This window comes from Scardinius erythrophthalmus (assembly GCF_964197995.2).
Source record: "Scardinius erythrophthalmus genome assembly, chromosome: 19".
NCBI lineage: Eukaryota > Metazoa > Chordata > Actinopteri > Cypriniformes > Leuciscidae > Scardinius > Scardinius erythrophthalmus.
In genome coordinates, this window is record NC_138239.1 from 19115524 (window position 1) to 19132896 (window position 17373).

The 17373-nt window shown below is 38.8% G+C and overlaps 2 protein-coding genes across 2 annotated transcripts; both read left to right on the forward strand.

Moving 5' to 3' along the window:
* Positions 1 to 1785: 1785 nt before the first annotated feature.
* Positions 1786 to 5732, forward strand: slc22a7b.4 (solute carrier family 22 member 7b, tandem duplicate 4; the record flags this gene model as incomplete). Its single annotated transcript, XM_081394029.1, has 10 exons — positions 1786 to 2196; positions 2294 to 2397; positions 2544 to 2698; positions 3126 to 3297; positions 3673 to 3796; positions 3896 to 4005; positions 4120 to 4334; positions 5156 to 5264; positions 5350 to 5556; positions 5651 to 5732. The coding sequence occupies 10 exons, from the start codon at positions 1786 to 1788 to the stop codon at positions 5730 to 5732; spliced, it is 1689 nt and encodes a 562-aa protein (XP_081250155.1).
* A 2842-nt stretch (positions 5733 to 8574) lies between these two features.
* slc22a7b.1 (solute carrier family 22 member 7b, tandem duplicate 1) lies at positions 8575 to 16878 on the forward strand (the record flags this gene model as incomplete). Its single annotated transcript, XM_081394030.1, has 10 exons — positions 8575 to 8955; positions 9372 to 9475; positions 11530 to 11684; positions 12461 to 12629; positions 12696 to 12819; positions 12900 to 13012; positions 13138 to 13352; positions 14259 to 14367; positions 16432 to 16638; positions 16812 to 16878. 10 exons carry the CDS (start codon positions 8575 to 8577, stop codon positions 16876 to 16878), a joined length of 1644 nt encoding a protein of 547 aa, XP_081250156.1.
* Between the last annotated feature and the right edge of the window lie 495 nt (positions 16879 to 17373).

The following is a 17373-nucleotide window of genomic DNA, read 5'->3' on the forward strand; positions in this document are numbered from 1 at the left end:
TCTGTACCCCCTGCGGTCCATTGCCTGCTATGAGGCTAATGTAGGGTGAAGGAATGGACTTCAAAAGAGTTCATGCTTCACAGAGCCCAACAACCCATTAGTTTATTACAGAATAATTGAAATGGTCTGTGATGAAGTTGTATCACAAACAGTCTCAACGATTTACTAATTGATTTATAATAAAATTGTTTGTCTCTCTATCTCTCTATATAGTCAATGATGTAACCTATATTTGGGATTAGAGGGGGATGTTTTAAGAATGCATCTAACAATGATCCTTGGTCTGAATTGTTCTAACAAATATCTATTAATAAATATTATTTTAACCCTTAAATGCATACCTTGGGTCTTTAATGACCCGGGACGTAATTCACTGCCCTCCCCCTCATTCATCTTTTTAAAGATAGACATCAACCTTCTTAGTATTCTTTAATCAATTCATTATAAACAATATAACAAGAAAAAAATATATAAAATTAAAAAAGGATGCCTGTTTTCTAACGACCCGAGGTGTGTAACAGTGTAAGTATTATTTTTTCTGCAAAACAATAATTTAATATTTGATGACTGAATAAGTGCAATTCACTTTTATTCCACAAGGTGGCAATGTCTGATGCACAATGATGAAGTGACGTTTCACTCATAGTTACCGCAGGCAGAAAACAAAAGAATAGGAAGTGTCATCTGCAAAACTTGAAAAAATGGCTCAGAGATTTACTGTAGAGCAAGTACTGAACGCAATCAAATATGTGTCACTGTCACTTGATGGTGGATCTGGTAAAGATGCTGTCAGTGATCAAAATATTGATTTTGAAGATGTTAGTTTTAAGAATGTGAGACAGATGCTGAATGTACTGGGAAATGAGCTCTGATGAGGACAGTGGTGATGGTATAAAACATCGGCTCAAACTGAACCTTTCCAAGATCCAAAAGGTAACAAAATATGCTTTATTTTATAGGAGAGTTTAATATCATCGTGACAGGTAGAGATTTTCCCATGATTGAATATAGATCCGGGTCGATAAAGACCCAAATATGTAATGATGATTGGCAAAACATTCATGTTTTTAAGGGTTAAAAAAGTTATTGTAATTATTACACACATATAAATGTATGAAGAGTTCAGATGCAAAAGCCTCTAAGTGCCATCTGAAAATTTCTTCTAAAATGAGCATTTTTATCAAGCTCGTATATTTAGGTTCAGTAATTTCACTTTAATGACAATTAATAGGTCATTTGCATTGCCATTAAAGTGAAATAACTGAACATAAACATATAAGCTTGATAAAAATTATAATTCTAGAAGAAAATATCCGATGGCACTTAGAGGTTTTTGCATCTGAAGTCTTCGTTTATATAAATATAGTTCAAACGTTTTGGGTTGGTGAATTATTATGTTTTTGTAAAATGTCTCTATAACTATTTTATTTTAAAGATGTAAGTTAATGTAATATATTCCTGTGATGGCAAAGCTGAATTTTCAGCATCATTGCTCCAGTGTTCAGTGTCACATGATCTTTCAGAAATCATATATGCTGATTTGCTGCTCAAGAAACATGTTGTTTTTATCAGTGTTGAAAACATTGTGCTGCCTAATATTTTTGTAGAAACCACAATACATTTTTTTCATGATTCTAGAAATTCCAATAGAGCAGCATTTATTTGCAACTGAAATCTTTTGTATCATTTAAGTGCCTTTACTGTCACTTAAAAAAATTATTATATAAAATTATTATTATTATTATTATGTATCTCACTGAACCTTTATTCAGTTATATCATATTAATGTTTAATTGTCTGAGGTTCCAGGTGACAATGAAGTTTGACAGCATTCTGGACAAGGCAGATGGGTTTGGCCGTTACCAGATTGCACTGGCCTTGCTGCTGTTCATACCTCGCATTACTATCCCATGTCACTTCCTGCTGAACAATTTTATAGCCGCCATCCCGTCTCATCACTGCAACATCAGCTCTCTGGATGCTGACGGGATCCTTGGGAATCTGAGTCGAGAAGAAAGACTGACTGTCAGTATTCCTGCACAGGAGGATGGGACTCCTGCTTCCTGTCACATGTTCTCGTATCCTCAGTTCCACCTGCTGATGAACTCCTCCAACAGCACAGCACTTCTTGTAGTGGAGTGTCAGAATGGATGGGAGTATGACAACAGCACATTCATCAGCACTCTCGCCACCCAGGTAAAGTCTCATGACGGTGTATACCATAGATCCTTCTCTGCCCTCTCACCACTCACAGTTTTTTTTCCTGTTTCTCTCTCTTTAATTTCTCAATCAGTTTGATTTAGTTTGTGACAAGAGGGGACTGGCCAAAACATCAGTCACCATATTTTTTTTGGGCGTCATGGCTGGAGCTGTGTTCTTTGGAGTGCTCTGTGATAAGTAAAAAACAATATCCTCCTTTAAGAATCTTTCTGCAGTGTGATATAATAACACAGAGAGATATAGTTTAATGAAACATTTCATATTATGAATGCAGTATTAATGCTCTGAAGGGTCATCATTGCTCATGTATGTGTTGTTTTCAGGTATGGCCGTAGGAGCATGTTGCTGGTGTCCTATGTGTTATCTATAGTGTTCAGTGTTGCTAGTGCTTTCTCAAGCACCTACATCATGTTTGCTGCCTTCCGCTTCCTGACTGGATTGGCATTGTCGGGAATCGTCAACATATCTGTTGGGCTCAGTAGGTCTTCTCTGAAACCCAAATGACTTAATTCTTCTTTGCACTGTGTTTTTCCTCTCCATTGTATCCCTTCCTAGGACTCAGAGACATTAAGCCGTTTGTCCAGTCTGAACACTTTAGGGTCCAAAATGAAAAGGGTCCAATCTTAACAAGGTCAATCATTTGACTGCACTGACATTATTGGATAAGTGAATTGAGCTGGATAATGACACTTCTGTAGATCTGCTTTATAGCTGAATCAAATTTGTCGTGAAGCTGCTTTAAAACTATCTGTATTGAATATATGTAACGGAGATTATCTACTCTGTCTGAAGATGCGTAATAGCGCCCTCTACCCTATAACAGTGGAAGCGTTGTCTCATAAATGACGAAAAGTTTCGTAAACGGCGAGGAAAGAGTTAATGATTACATTTGATCTGTTCTGCAGGTATTGAGTGGGTGGACACTGAGCACCGTACATTTATCGGGGTGTTCGGCAGTATTTCCTGGAGTTTAGGCAACATGCTGCTGGCCGGTTTTGCCTATCTGGTCACTGATTGGAGGATGCTGATTATTACTGTCTCTTCTCCTCTTCTTCTTCTTGCAACAGCAACCTGGTGGTAGGGGAACACCATTATATCCCGAGTCTTCCTCACAGTCAGGGCCTGTTTGTAAGGTCATGACATGGTTTTCCTCAGCTGGAAAGATTTGTCTGTTTTTCATGAATTTAATTTTTTCATTAAATTATTTTTAATTAAATGTAATTAAATTCATGAACAAAATGTCTTCACTGTCACTTTTGATCAATTTAATGCATTTCTTTCAAAAACATAAAAAAAATGTTTTGACAGGTACTGCACACACACACACACACACACACACACACACATATATATATATATATACACACACACACATATATGTATATATATGTGTATATATATATATATGTATATTGGTTATTACTTTAGAGAGATTGGTTAATACTTTAACAGGTGGATCCCTGAATCAGCACGATGGCTAATAGCCAATGGAAAGGCAGAAACAGCATACAAGTATCTGCAAAAGTGTGCAAATTTTAACAAAAGACGGGACTTCAGTTCTAGTGTCAAGCCAGAGGTAAACATGGTCTCATTTGCCATCTATGTTTGCCATCATTTAGATATTTGCAAAGAACTTATTTCAACAGTAACACCATTATTTCTGTTTCTATCTCAGTCTCTGTCCACTGTAGCAACTATGGATCAACAGGGTCACAGTTACACTTACTTAGACTTAGTCAAAACCCCACAGCTGAGGAGACTCACACTCTTTACTGGAATAGTGTGGTAGGTTTTTGTGTGTGTACTAATTTAAGTATTTTATTTTAGATTTGATGAAAGTGCCTCTTTTTAGTGAATATATCGAAGCAACAAGCCTACGTTTATCTGCCCTTTTTGTAGGTATGGAGTTTCTTCTACGTACTACGGCATCAGCTTAAACATCACCAGCTTTGGGCTTGATTTTTACCTGACGCACTTCATTTATGCAGCCATAGAGGTGCCGGCAAAAATCCTCATCTACTTAAGTCTCAACAAGGTCGGCCGTAGAGTCACTCAGAGCGGGACACTGGTGCTCACAGGATTTTGCATACTCATCAACATCATCACACCTACAGGTTGAACACCTTTAGTTGCAAGTACACTTTAAATCAGTGGTTCTCATCAAAAAATAGTTTCACGACTATGGTTCCAATAGGGTTAAGGTTAGGATACCAAAGTTGGGATACCACAATACGTGCTATTAATTTTAATTTCTCAATACATACGCTTTTAAAAGCGGTGAAAAAACACTTGATGATGATGTCAAAAGCCATACAGAAGTCAAACTATTAATTTTGATACAAATCATAGAAACTGGCCAAATCTGCAGATGCCAACATGGAATGATTATCCATCCTTGAAAATCATGAACAAAATTATGCTAATACATTGTCAATTGCGCTCGCTCCTGTTGCATGTCCTCAAACTGGCAACCCGCGTGAGCGTCGGATCTGAGGAGGAGGGGGCGGGGGAAACATCACTCTCCAATATTTTGAATTTGGTCTGCAGTACCCATTTCAACCCCTAGCTGTCAATCTACATACTGCACCTTTAAACACAGGTACACTCACAACAAGGACAGACATAGTTTATCATGACAACAGTTCTTTTTGTATGGTGAATTATTTGCCTTCTAAACCACTGAAATGCATATCTTAAGATATTGCAGGTATATTAATAAATTGAAATGCTTAATTTCAAGGACATTTTCTTTTTAAGGACAAATTTTGATACTGTTTTGAGTCGCACTGTGGATCTATCATAAAATCTAGTCTTAAAGAACCACTGCTTTGCCCAAAACAGTTTTGCCCATCTTTTATGAATGGCATAGTATGACGTGATTTGGTTGCCTGATGATTTTCTATGACCTCTTCTGTGTGAATGTCCGTGGGTTTAGAATTCTGGACTTTTCGGACTGTGATTGCAGTGTTGGGTAAAGGACTTTCAGAAGCTTCGTTCACAACTGTGTTCCTTTACACCACTGAGCTCTATCCTACAGTCATGAGGTTAGAATCTACCATGTCCCTTTTCGAATTATTAAGCACTCTCGTTTTTGAAAATGCTTCTGTTATCTCCCTTTCACGTCTATAGGCAGAATGGGCTTGGCTACACTAGTTTTATGGCACGTTTGGGTGCATCCATTTCTCCTCTCATCATGCTCTTAGAAGACAAGTGGACGCTCCTCCCAGAGGTCGTTTTCTGCACATTGGCCATCTTTTCTGGTCTCATCGCTTGGCTTCTCCCTGAAACAAACAACGCAAGATTGCCAGAAACAATAGAAGATATTGAAGAGATGAGGTATAAGAAAACGAAATGACAGCTTTCGTTTGTTGTATTGTATTGTTTGTTTTTCTCATTTTTAAATTCACAATCATTTGCTTTATTATTGCAGAAAGAAACCTGTCTATTTCACAACAGAGGATCAGAGTAACATTCCTTTAAAGTTGCCCATCTCTACAGACACTACGCAATGATATGCAAATCACTTCAGAAGCACAAATCATAGTAACAAGTCTCATAAGCTGTACTTGATATCATATCCCACCTTTTGTATATAACTAATAAAACTTGAGTCATGGTATACTGTTTTACTTACCTCTAGGAATTGAGAAATCTAGATTCAGTCTTTTTTGCCCATGCATTACCTATCTTTATATACATATTTAGTTAATCTCTTTCTTTTTAAAGAGGACCTATTATGTTTTATTTTACATTTTCAGCTTTCTTTAGTGTATAATGTTCCTGTTTGAGCAGGAAAAAGGTCAAAGTTACAAAGTACAAAGTCCGCTAGGGAGCTAATCTCTATATCAGGAAGCATTGTTTCTGAACTCTCTTAAATGCTTTGTTGTAGTCTTTCTTCCAGAGTTTTCTTCCAGAAACATACACGTCACAGTATCCCTCATTTAAATAATTCCTGCCCAAGTCATATGCAAAAAAGGGGAGGCCTGGTTGAGTTGTGTTAGTGTGTTGAAACTTGCTGTTATAGTAAGGGGTGTGGCATTTCTGAAATAGCTGAAGCGGTTGACCAATCACAACACACTGGTCCAGCTGACCAATCAGAGCACATTACGCTTTTCAGAAAAAAACTTTAGAGGGTTTCATAGAGATATGAACTAAAGAGAGCAATACAGACAGACTGGAAAACCAGGTGCTGCAACAATGTAAAATATGTGAAGAATAATGTGTTTTTTGAACCAGCACCATGGACAGCACCCACTCAGACCAGGATTAGTATCTGGACTCTGTGTGACAAACAGCACCCTGGACAGCTCCATGTTTTCCAGAGTCTGACTTCTGTTAGTTAATGAGCTGTACGTGGAAGTGGCAACACTCTCATGTAATTGACAATTGCCACCAAAAAACAGTACATCACACATATTCTCTTCATAAGTTATTATACAGAGTCAACACAGCTCATGTATCCATGTTTATCATTAGAAAAAACATACTGTGTATCATTCAGTCTTCTTCATAAAATGGTGTCACACCTGTCATTAAAAAAACAAGCAAACAAAAAAAACAAATGTTTGCTCGTTATCTAAACTTTATAACAAGTGATACTGCTATAAACATGAAATTATAGAGAAAAGACCTGAATGCAAGCAGACAGGCCAAACATGCACCCAACTGTATGCAGTCATTCACAGTTGTTTAATATATTGTATTCAATTCTAATGTTCCTGGCAGGGAGTGAGAGCGGATATTGTGTTTTTCACACTTATAGCTTTCTGCATTTGAAAAACTTTGATGAAGCTTTGCTGGACCTGAACATAATTTATGTGAGTTTCTGTTGCTACATGTTCAGTCCTTCTAATACTGGTACGGTCACAGAACCTCTAGATGGCAGTAGTGACAGAGAAAGAGAAATCATTCTTTACATGTGGCTTACAGTGCTGTCAAAAGAGATCATAATAGGCAAGAACTGTATAATGTGCACTATAGGCTACTGTTCAAAAGTAGTAGTATTATTTGAAAGAAATTCATACTTTTATTTATGCTTTAAATTGATTAAAAGTGACAGTAAAGAATCTCATATATTTTATAAAAGATTTCTATTTCAAATGAATGCTGTTCTTTCGAATTTTAGAAAATTATCACGGTTTCCACAAAATTATTAAGCAGCAAAAATATTAACATTTTCAACATTGACAATAATAATATGAAATGTTTCTTGACCAGCAAGTCAGCATATTAGAATGATTTCTGAAGGATCATGTGACACTGAAGACTGGAGTAATGATGCTGAAAATTCAGCTTTGCCATCACAGGAATATGTTACATTTATTTTCAAATGGAAACCAGTTATTTTAAATTGAAATAATATTTCATAAAGAATTGCTGGTTTTACTGTAGGCTATATTTGATGAGCATAAGAGACTTATAACATTTTGCAAAGTCCGCGACTTGGGTTGAAAATCCAAATGCAGCTTTATTGGGACAATCCAGAATAATCCATATAATGAACAAAAGGTCAAACGCATGGTAGATATGTGAAATTTTAACCGATACGTCGGAGCTCGTGTCGAGCATAAATGGGCGTGCCAGATGACGCTTGCAGCGGCACTTCCGGCGGCATCTCCAGCAGCCAGGGACTTTTTCAGCCAGCTGCCGCTGTTTATAACACCTGCCGCTGACCAGTTATGTAATTCAGCAGCGTAATATTTTTAACTGTAAAAACTACATTTGAAAAAAGAAATAGCATTATATCTAGGATCATCTAGGAACATACAAGACTTCATCAAAGAGCGCATATACACAGAGCTTACAAAGGCAAGAGTAAACAAGATAATAACAGACAGGTAGAAGTGATCTCAGAACATGATTAGTCCAGGCAATGGGTTATGGGAAATGTAGTTCATGGTGAGATAAAGCAGATGGAAGGAGTGTCCTCTGGTGAAGATCATGAGCACTCCAGGTGGTGGTTGTGACAACGGCAGTGTATTGTTTCTTTTGTTTGTTTAGCATATAAACAATAACAGCATATTTCACTAAGAAATGTAATTTAACATTTGAACTGTAATAATATAGTATAATATAATATGATATAATATCTGCCTTTTCCCCCAGTTTGTCTATGTATTGTTCAACACTGTTGTCATTTATTAAGCAGGCAGTCCATCCAAATGAGGTCAGGCCTTAAGTTCCACCAAACACTGTCTGTGTTAGATGTTAATTTACTAAAGGAAAATGCAAATGATCTACATGCTTAATGATCTACGTCAAATCAGTGAATGTGTAAGTAGACTTGGACAATCTCAAGTCCATTTTACCCTCACTGCTTCTTTTGAGCCACATCAGAAGTTTAGATCAGCAAAGATGAAGTTTGAGAACCTTTTGGCTGAGGTTGGGGGGTTTGGAAAATACCAGATCAGTATCATCGCCCTTTTGGTGATTCCGAGAGTCACACTGCCGTTTCACTTTCTGTTAAACAACTTTATCGCTGCTATCCCATCTCATCACTGTGACATCAGCTCTCTGGAAGCTGACGGGATCCTTGGGAATCTGAGTCGAGAAGAGAGACTGACTGTCAGTATTCCTGCACAGGAGGATGGGACTCCTGCTTCCTGTCACATGTTCTCGTATCCTCAGTTCCACCTGCTGATGAACTCCTCCAACAGCACAGCACTTCCTGTAGTGGAGTGTCAGAATGGATGGGAGTATGACAACAGCACATTTAAATCAGCCTTGGCTACTGAGGTAATTCACTTCATATGTTTTTATTCAAATGCATTTTATAACTATACAGTATACTTTAATTTTATGATTGATAAATATTGTTTTTACAGCCATTCTCGGCCTAAATAAATGCTAAAGTTGGAGTGTATGTTTGTTTTAAGTAAGCCATTTTTGGGGTTTCCCTAAAACATTGGCTCAACAAATGGCATGAGTTTGGGGCAGGACTTTTTTTTTTCTCTGGCCAATGGCAGATGAGGGGTGTTTAAATTCTGTTTGGTGATGATAGCAGTGCAATTACATCAGCTTTTAAAAAACATGACAAATGCAAGTTTTGAATAAAGAAGAGTTGAACATCTGAATTAGACATTAAGCAGAATTATTTCACTGATCAAAAGGAAAATGATATCTCTCTGATACTTTGTGTGTCCCTCTTTCAGTTTGAATTGGTGTGCGACAGGAAAGGTCTGAATAAAGCCACAGCCACTATCTTTTTTGTTGGTGTGATGGTTGGAGCAGCTATTTTTGGCTGGCTGAGTGACAGGTGAGACCTTAGAGGCTATTTAAGTATATCTCATGGGTTCCACATATGTCAGTCACTACAACGTTTTGTCGACTGACAAATGGGGTCTCACTTGGGAGCCCCAATCACCTCTGAGATTTAGGAAAATGGCCAATGGAATTGGTGAGTGGAATTTGCTTCGGAACCGAGTGGTTTCACAGTGATCACTTTTCCAGTGACCATGCAATGAGTGTGTTACGGAGATCATTCTACGCTGGTGGAGAGGGGGCATTCAGTGGGTTTTGCCGTTTCTAAAAGAGCAGTGCACAGTTAAGTGCAACGAAATCCCCTTGGACACTTCAGAGCAAAGAGCTGATTTTCCTAAAAGAGCAATTATGTTTGGTGAGCGTCTTTTTAAATATCTTTCTGTCCTTGTGTTTCTGGATGCGGTTGTTTCCTGTCTTCATCTGATGAGAGCATGCTGAGGCAGCATTCATGGATGGCTACCTGTGAGGGCATGACCATGTCGACACTGTGGTTGCGACTCTCTTTCCTCATGAAGACTGGAGTCCCCTCTGCTGTTGCCCAGCATGCTGCCTCTGCACTGCCATCGTCATTGCTACACATCACGTTGCAGTTGATGGTAAGTCACTAGGAAAGCATAAACTGGTCGTGAGGTTGTCAAGCCCATCCCCTCCTGGGATCTCTCTGTGGTCCTTTCTGGTCTGCAGAGAGCTCCCTTTGAGTAGTCAGTTGAGCTTAAGAGCCTGTCTCTAAAGACAGCACTCCTGACCGCACTCACTTCCATCAAGAGGGTGGGGGAACTACAGGTATTTTCGGTCAGTGAATCATGCCTTGAGTTCCCCGGCCCAGATACGTTGCGTTTACGCGCCCTGTGCGTTTACGTGGACACTCGAAGTCTAGTCTTCTCCTAGGCATTGGCACGCAGTGCCCTTTTGGCAGACATCTGCTGAGCTGTGGGCTGGGCGACACCTAATACCTTTGCAAGATTCTACAATCTCCGGATGGAGCTGGTTTCTTCCTGTGTGTTAGGTACAAACAGGTAATGTGTAGGAAGGCTGGCTCTGTGTCTCACTTGCAGCGCCTGTCCCCTCTTGGCTCTCCAGCTGAGTTCCGTGCTTGGCAAACCCTGGATTCAGTTTCCTCAGAGCATCCTTCGGCAGTCAGACGCGGAGAAGATGTCCAGCACCAGGTCCAGTACTCGAGTGCATACCCGCTCATTCAGCCCCTGTACTGGACTAGATGCCTCATGTGTTGTGATTACCCCTTGGTAATCCCATATGTGTATTCTTCCACGTTACAGTTTCCCTCTCTGTAAACCCTTGTCTTTCCCTGGGCAGATTTACCATGCTCCATCTCTGCATCTGTATCAGTTCAATCCCTGTCTAGGCAGGACCTACCGCAGAGGCCTTTTCCATTTGTAGCACTGCCTCATGGGTCAGTCCATGTGTATTTCCACATGTTCCTCTCTACGGGTAGGATGGGGCATCCATAGTGTCCCTCTCCATTGGACTCCCCAGTGCTAATAACACTGGACATGGCTGAAAAAAAGGAATTGAGCCCCCGAAGTACTCTTCCCATGACATAAAATGTAAAAGGAACAGCAGCAACGACTGTCTTCATGGTAAGCCCTGTCCCTTCAATCCCATAGGCATGGAGGACTAATATTCTGGGCTTACGTGGGGTACAGAGTAGGTTACGACTCAACGGGAGTATTTGCTAAAAGGGCACGCTACAGCTTGCCAGCATTTGCATTTCCATCACTTGTAACAAAGTTCGGTGGTTGTGGTGTTTTCCATATAGACCCCATAAGGCCGGTGCCTTTGTCTCTGCTCCTCAGCATAAACCTGAATGAGTGGATGCATGCTGCCATTTTATATACCCTTATGTGCAGGGGAGTGGCTCAGCATGCAAATTCCACTCACCAATTCCATTGGCCATTTTTGTTCAAATTTATAGGTGATTGGGGCTTCCAAGTGAGACCCCATTTGTCAGTCGACATAACGTTTCTGTTCCCTCCACCAGTGAACAAGGGTTATATCAGTAACCAAGATGTTCTGTTTACCTAATTCCAGGTACGGTAGGAAACGAATGCTGATGATGTCTTACTTAATATCCATTTCATTTGGAGTGGCCAGTGCATTCTCTCAGTCCTTCATCATGTTTGCTATAATGAGATTCTTCACTGGAATGGGCCTTACAGGCATCAGCATAATCTCCATTGTCCTGTGTGAGTGCTCTAGATGCCCGGACTTGGGCGACTAATTAAATTATGTATTTTATAATTAATATGTTTATTTTGGTAAATTTATTCAAAATCACAATTACCAGATTTCTTCACCATTATACAGTGGCTCTGTCTTTGTTTCTAATTTGCTTTTTCTTAATGCTCCTTATGAATCAACATTTTTCAAAAAGTCAGTTGTATGAATTAATTAATCAATTAATCAATGAATAAACGATTCAATGACTCGCTCATAAAGACAGTCACTGTGTCCAAATATGCTTAATATCATACTGTATAGTATGTGTGAATACAGTCCGGCAAAAGAGAGTAGTATGTCCGAATTTAAAAATCAGTTGGCAAAATTACGCGGATGACTTAATACTCTTGCTGAGATTCTGGAGTTTGCATTTGATGGACACTTTACTACTGTATTCCATGCGGCCATGAAGGAGTTGTAAGGAAAGTTTCAAAAGTAAGTTTCAAACTAAATGTTGTACCAACTAGACAGTATGCAATTTCAGACAGCATGACACTTGTTTAATATCTGAATGAAGCAGCGTTTTTGAACAAATTGATTGAATAAATGATTCAATGACTCATTTCGTTCCTGTATGAATCAGTGTTTTGAGTCGATTGAATGATTGAATGGCTCACTCATAAAAAAGGCACTTGGTCTAAAGATGTAACTTTGAAAGTCACTTAAATATCTTCATCTCTAATGTCATATCTAACAGACAGTCTATTTTAAATAATAAAACATTATTGTTATTGTTCATTAGGTGTAGAATGGGCTGATATTGCACACAGGACGATTGCTGGTGTTGTAATCAGTCTTGATTGGTCTGTCAGCACTATGATATTGCCTGGAATTGCTTATCTCGTCAATGACTGGAGGAGTCTGATCATCACGGTAACAGCTCCCCTCGGACTGGCATTGATCACATGGAGGTAAGATGTTACTATGATTGATTCTCATGTCCACTTGTCCCAAATCACATAATTCTTGTTTGCTAGGTGGATCCCAGAGTCAGCACGATGGCTCATAGCCAATGGACGACTGGAAGAGGCCCATCTTTATCTGAGCAAATGTGCCTCAGCTAATAACAGGCAACACAACCTCAGAGATATCAAACCAGAGGTAACCTTTTAATATGTGACATTGAGAAAGATCCAATTTTTTCGGCATCTTCCTAATGCTTTTGAGAACATGACTTTCAGACCCTTGCTAATGTTATAATTGCTGAGGACAGAGGTGACAAGAAGTACTCGTATCTGGATCTTGTGAGGTCTTCTAAGATGAGGAAACTGGCTCTGCTTACAGGAATCACTTGGTGGGAATGTTTTACCTAGGTTATAGACTTTATGATGGCTAAAATTATGGTTTGCTCTTTAAATTAATAAATCTGAACAACCTGGTTTACTAAGAGAAGATATTGAGGTAAATTGTTTTTTGCAGGTTTGGAGTGGCATTCACTTACTACGGTATCAGTTTGAACATCAGTGGCTTTGGGCTGAACCTGTACCTCACCCAGTTTATTTATGGTGCCATAGAGATGCCATCAAAACTGGTGGCCTATGTGTGTCTTGATAAACTAGGCCGCAGGTACAGTCAGGTGGGAACGTTGATTACAACAGGGGTCTGCACTGGAATCACTGTCCTTATTCCCAGAGGTAAAGGATAGAGAACAATCATTTATTAGGATTCCACAATCATGTGTGACTGTGAATGTTTGTTTTATTTAGTTTATTTAGTTACAGAACAACAATATATTGCAATGTCACAGTCATAAAAGACTAAAAGTCATCCATTGTGATATCACAGTCATGTGTTCAGCATGTCAATCATTTAAAAAATGTATATTCGAGTAAAACGGCTTTTTGAACAAGAAAAAATGTAGGGCGGGGCTTGATTTTGTCCACCAGGAATTGATTGGAATTTTGTGGTTTGCTATTACTGTAATCTCATGCGAGTAAAAACATCATTGGAGAAGAGAAGAGATGTCGCTGCAAGAGGGAGGGGAAGTTATTTTGATTAATCTAGGGCACATGATTTTTTAAATAATGAAAAATCAGTTAAAATACATCCTGCTATTTTCTTAAAAAAAAAGGAAATTGTCCATTTTGATTTCATGGTAACTTTAAAAGGCTTTTTGATGTCAAATTCAAAGTTAATGTTGATGAATTTTTTCTAGTGTTAAAATGCTTTATCTTATCCCAGTTTAATTTGCAAAGGCAAATATAATTGAGCCATTTATGGGCTGATTTCCACACAATGTACAACAAAATCAAAACATTGCTTTTCTTATTTAAGTGTACTAAAAAGGTTTTGCAGGTTATTATGCAGATGTAATTACACCACCTGGCCACAAAAGGCATTTTTCTCCAATTTATGCCAAGTAGCTACGTATTTAATAAAATGCATTTTCCTGTGGCTCTCAAAATATTAGTTACATTTTAGTTAAACATTTCAGTTATGTAATTTACGGTGAATGGCTCAGGAGATGGCACAGACATTTCACACTGAACTTCACCTATATAAGAGTCAAATTCTCCAGCTGTCTCTGTGTCTGTCTCTAGATTTGTTGCTGGCTCGTACAGTGATTGCTGTGCTGGGTAAAGGATTCTCAGAGGCGTCCTTCACATGTGTTTTCCTCTATACCACTGAGCTGTATCCGACTGTGTTACGGTCAGTTTATCATTTGCAAATGCTCTTGATGTTTGTGCATAATAAAATGTGATTTAAAGGGTTAGTTCACCCAAAAATGAAAATGATGTCATTATTAATGACTCACCCTCATGTCGTTCCAAGCCTGTAAGACCTCCGTTCATCTTCGGAACACAGTTTAAGATATTTTAGATTTAGTCCGAGAGCTTTCTGTTCCTCCATTAAAGTCAATGGACGTGTCACTGTTCACGTCCAGAAAGGCAATACAGACATCATCAAAGTAGTCCATGTAACATCAGTGGCTCAATCTTAAGTTTATCAAGCGTCGAGAATACTTTTTGTGCGCAAAAACAAACAAAAATAACGACTTTATTCCACTATTCATTTCCTTCTCTCTGGGCCTCGTAGTGTTTTTGCGCAGCGTGTCTGTGTTGCACGTCACCACGTAAGCTCACTATTGGCCGACGCTGGTCATGTGTGATGCGTGATGACGTGCAACACTGCGCAAAAACACTACGAGGCCCAGAGAGAAGGAAATGAATAGTGGAATAAAGTCGTTATTTTTGTTTGTTTTTGCGCACAAAAAGTATTCTCGACGCTTGATAAACTTAAGATTGAGCCACTGATGTCACATGGACTACTTTGATGATGTCTGTATTGCCTTTCTGGACGTGAACAGTGACACGTCCATTGACTTTAATGGAGGAACAGAAAGCTCTCGGACTAAATCTAAAATATCTTAAACTGTGTTCCGAAGATGAACGGAGGTCTTACGGGCTTGGAATGACATGAGGGTGAGTCATTAATGACATCATTTTCATTTTTGGGTGAACTAACCCTTTAAAGTGTAAGTTGCAGGTTAAATTTTTCACGAAGATAATGCAATGTGTTTATTAAACATAAAGATAAGAACTGCCCACCATTGTTTTTTATACCAAAATGCTGATATAATATGAAAAGTTGGCACTTTTAACAGTGGTTTTAACCGCTCCCGCTCCCTTCCACTAGATGGGGCGTGACGTCACAAGAGGAACTCACTAGAAGAGTTACCGTACGCTAGCAGCTATAGATGCCTTACATAACTGCAGAAAAGTTGGTTGTATGTTTTATTTGATTAAAAAATTATGGATAAAATAACTCCATTGTAAACATGCTCGTGTGTGCTGACTTCAAGGGGACCGTGATCATGCCTGAAATGAGAATAAGCTATTCGCTAAACAAACGGGTTCAGGCACGTCAGATCAGCCGGTCGCGGGTCGAGCTGTTCCACTAAACAAACCGCGTTCACCTCACGGCAGCACACACTCTCCACTGCTGATAGCCCACACACACACAGTGATGGGGACATCGATCTCTCTTTTTCTTTCTGACAATAAACATCGCTAATAAATCGTGAGAAATTGATAACGCGTGGATTGAGGAAGGGTATTACATGACGTTTGAGGCGGCGATGAGACAAGCGATTGCGCCTGACGTGCATCTCTAACGTGCAGCTCTGATTTGGACTGACTTACTGTAAGTAAATATTGTCTTCAGTCGTTGTCCCTCCTTGCTATTCTACATGACGGCAATATTTTGAAAAGACTTGCTTGTTCTGTTATATTATCCGGGTTAAGTTTGCACCTGGTTGCACTAGCTCTAACGTAGCTAACGTTACTCACCGGGACACCTGGCTAACCCTCCACTCATTCTCCTCACACCAAGCATTAATAACCATGGCTCCCCTCTCTCACGCCTGACCGGTTAAAAATTGTAGGGCTGTGGTCCATAAAGAATTTGATGGTTTCCCACATCCTCAGTCGTTCTCCAAATAGCCATAATACAGTAGGAATCTAGCAGAGTATGGGTTGCGAGTTCCTCTTGTGACGTCATCACCAGTTACTGAAAAAACACGCTACCTTTGAAGAAACCCCAATAAATGTTATTTTAACGCATTTTAAGACAGAAATAATTAAATATATACATATAGAGCACTTTAATTTACACATTAATTGGCTGTGGTGGTTAACCTACAACTTACACTTTAAGCTCAAATTTGTTGATTATAGAAATGGGTTATTAACACTCTTTCTCTTTTGACCATAGGCAGAATGGATTAGGCTATAGTTCATTTGTTGGTCGTGTTGGTGTCTCTTTAGCACCTCTTGTGAGCCTCCTGGACGAGGTGTGGCTCCCTCTGCCACAGGTCCTGTTTTGCTCCGTAGCCGTCATTGCAGGCTTCGTAGCGCTGCTCCTCCCTGAGACCCACAATGTGCGGCTTCCTGAGACTATTGAGGACATTGAGAAAACTAGGTGATTGATCATTTTATATTATACTACTAATACTACTAGAATGAAATATAATAAAAATGATTCTCATAATAAAGTTTTCATGATACTTAAAATATCTCACTGTGTTCAAAAGGAACTTGATATAAAAATATTTTTGTTTAATTAACTTAAAGCACTATTTTTTTTTTCCTCAGGAAAAGATCAGTGTGTTCACAACTTGAATATCAGCTTGGAAATGAGCTCTACAAGGAGACAAAATGAATCTAGAGAAGATGAATCTAATAAAAATCAAATTCATCACTGAATCTCTTGGTCTTAACTTACTCTTAACTACTCTTCCGACAATCTACAAAGCCTTTTCCTGTAAATAAACTCAGCAAAAAAAGAATTTTCCCTTTTTCAGGATACAGTTACAGGATAAAGGACAGGATACAGGATAAAGATGATTTTGTAAATATAAGTTTATAAGTTTTTTAAAAGGGTTTAAACAATGTTTTTATGCTTATTCCATGAAAAAACAGAAAGCATGAGGACTGCAGATGTAGCCAGAGCAATAAACTGCAATGTCCGTGATGTAAGACGCTTAAGACAGTGCTACAGGGAAATACAAAATAGCTTCATGGAACATGATGACCTAATGATGACCTAACAATAAAAATATAAAACATTTATTTTTGTGAGTGAATGCAGCACATCCGCGAACATAAATGGACAACTTTAAAGGCATTTTTTTTTTGCACCCTCAGATTCCAGATT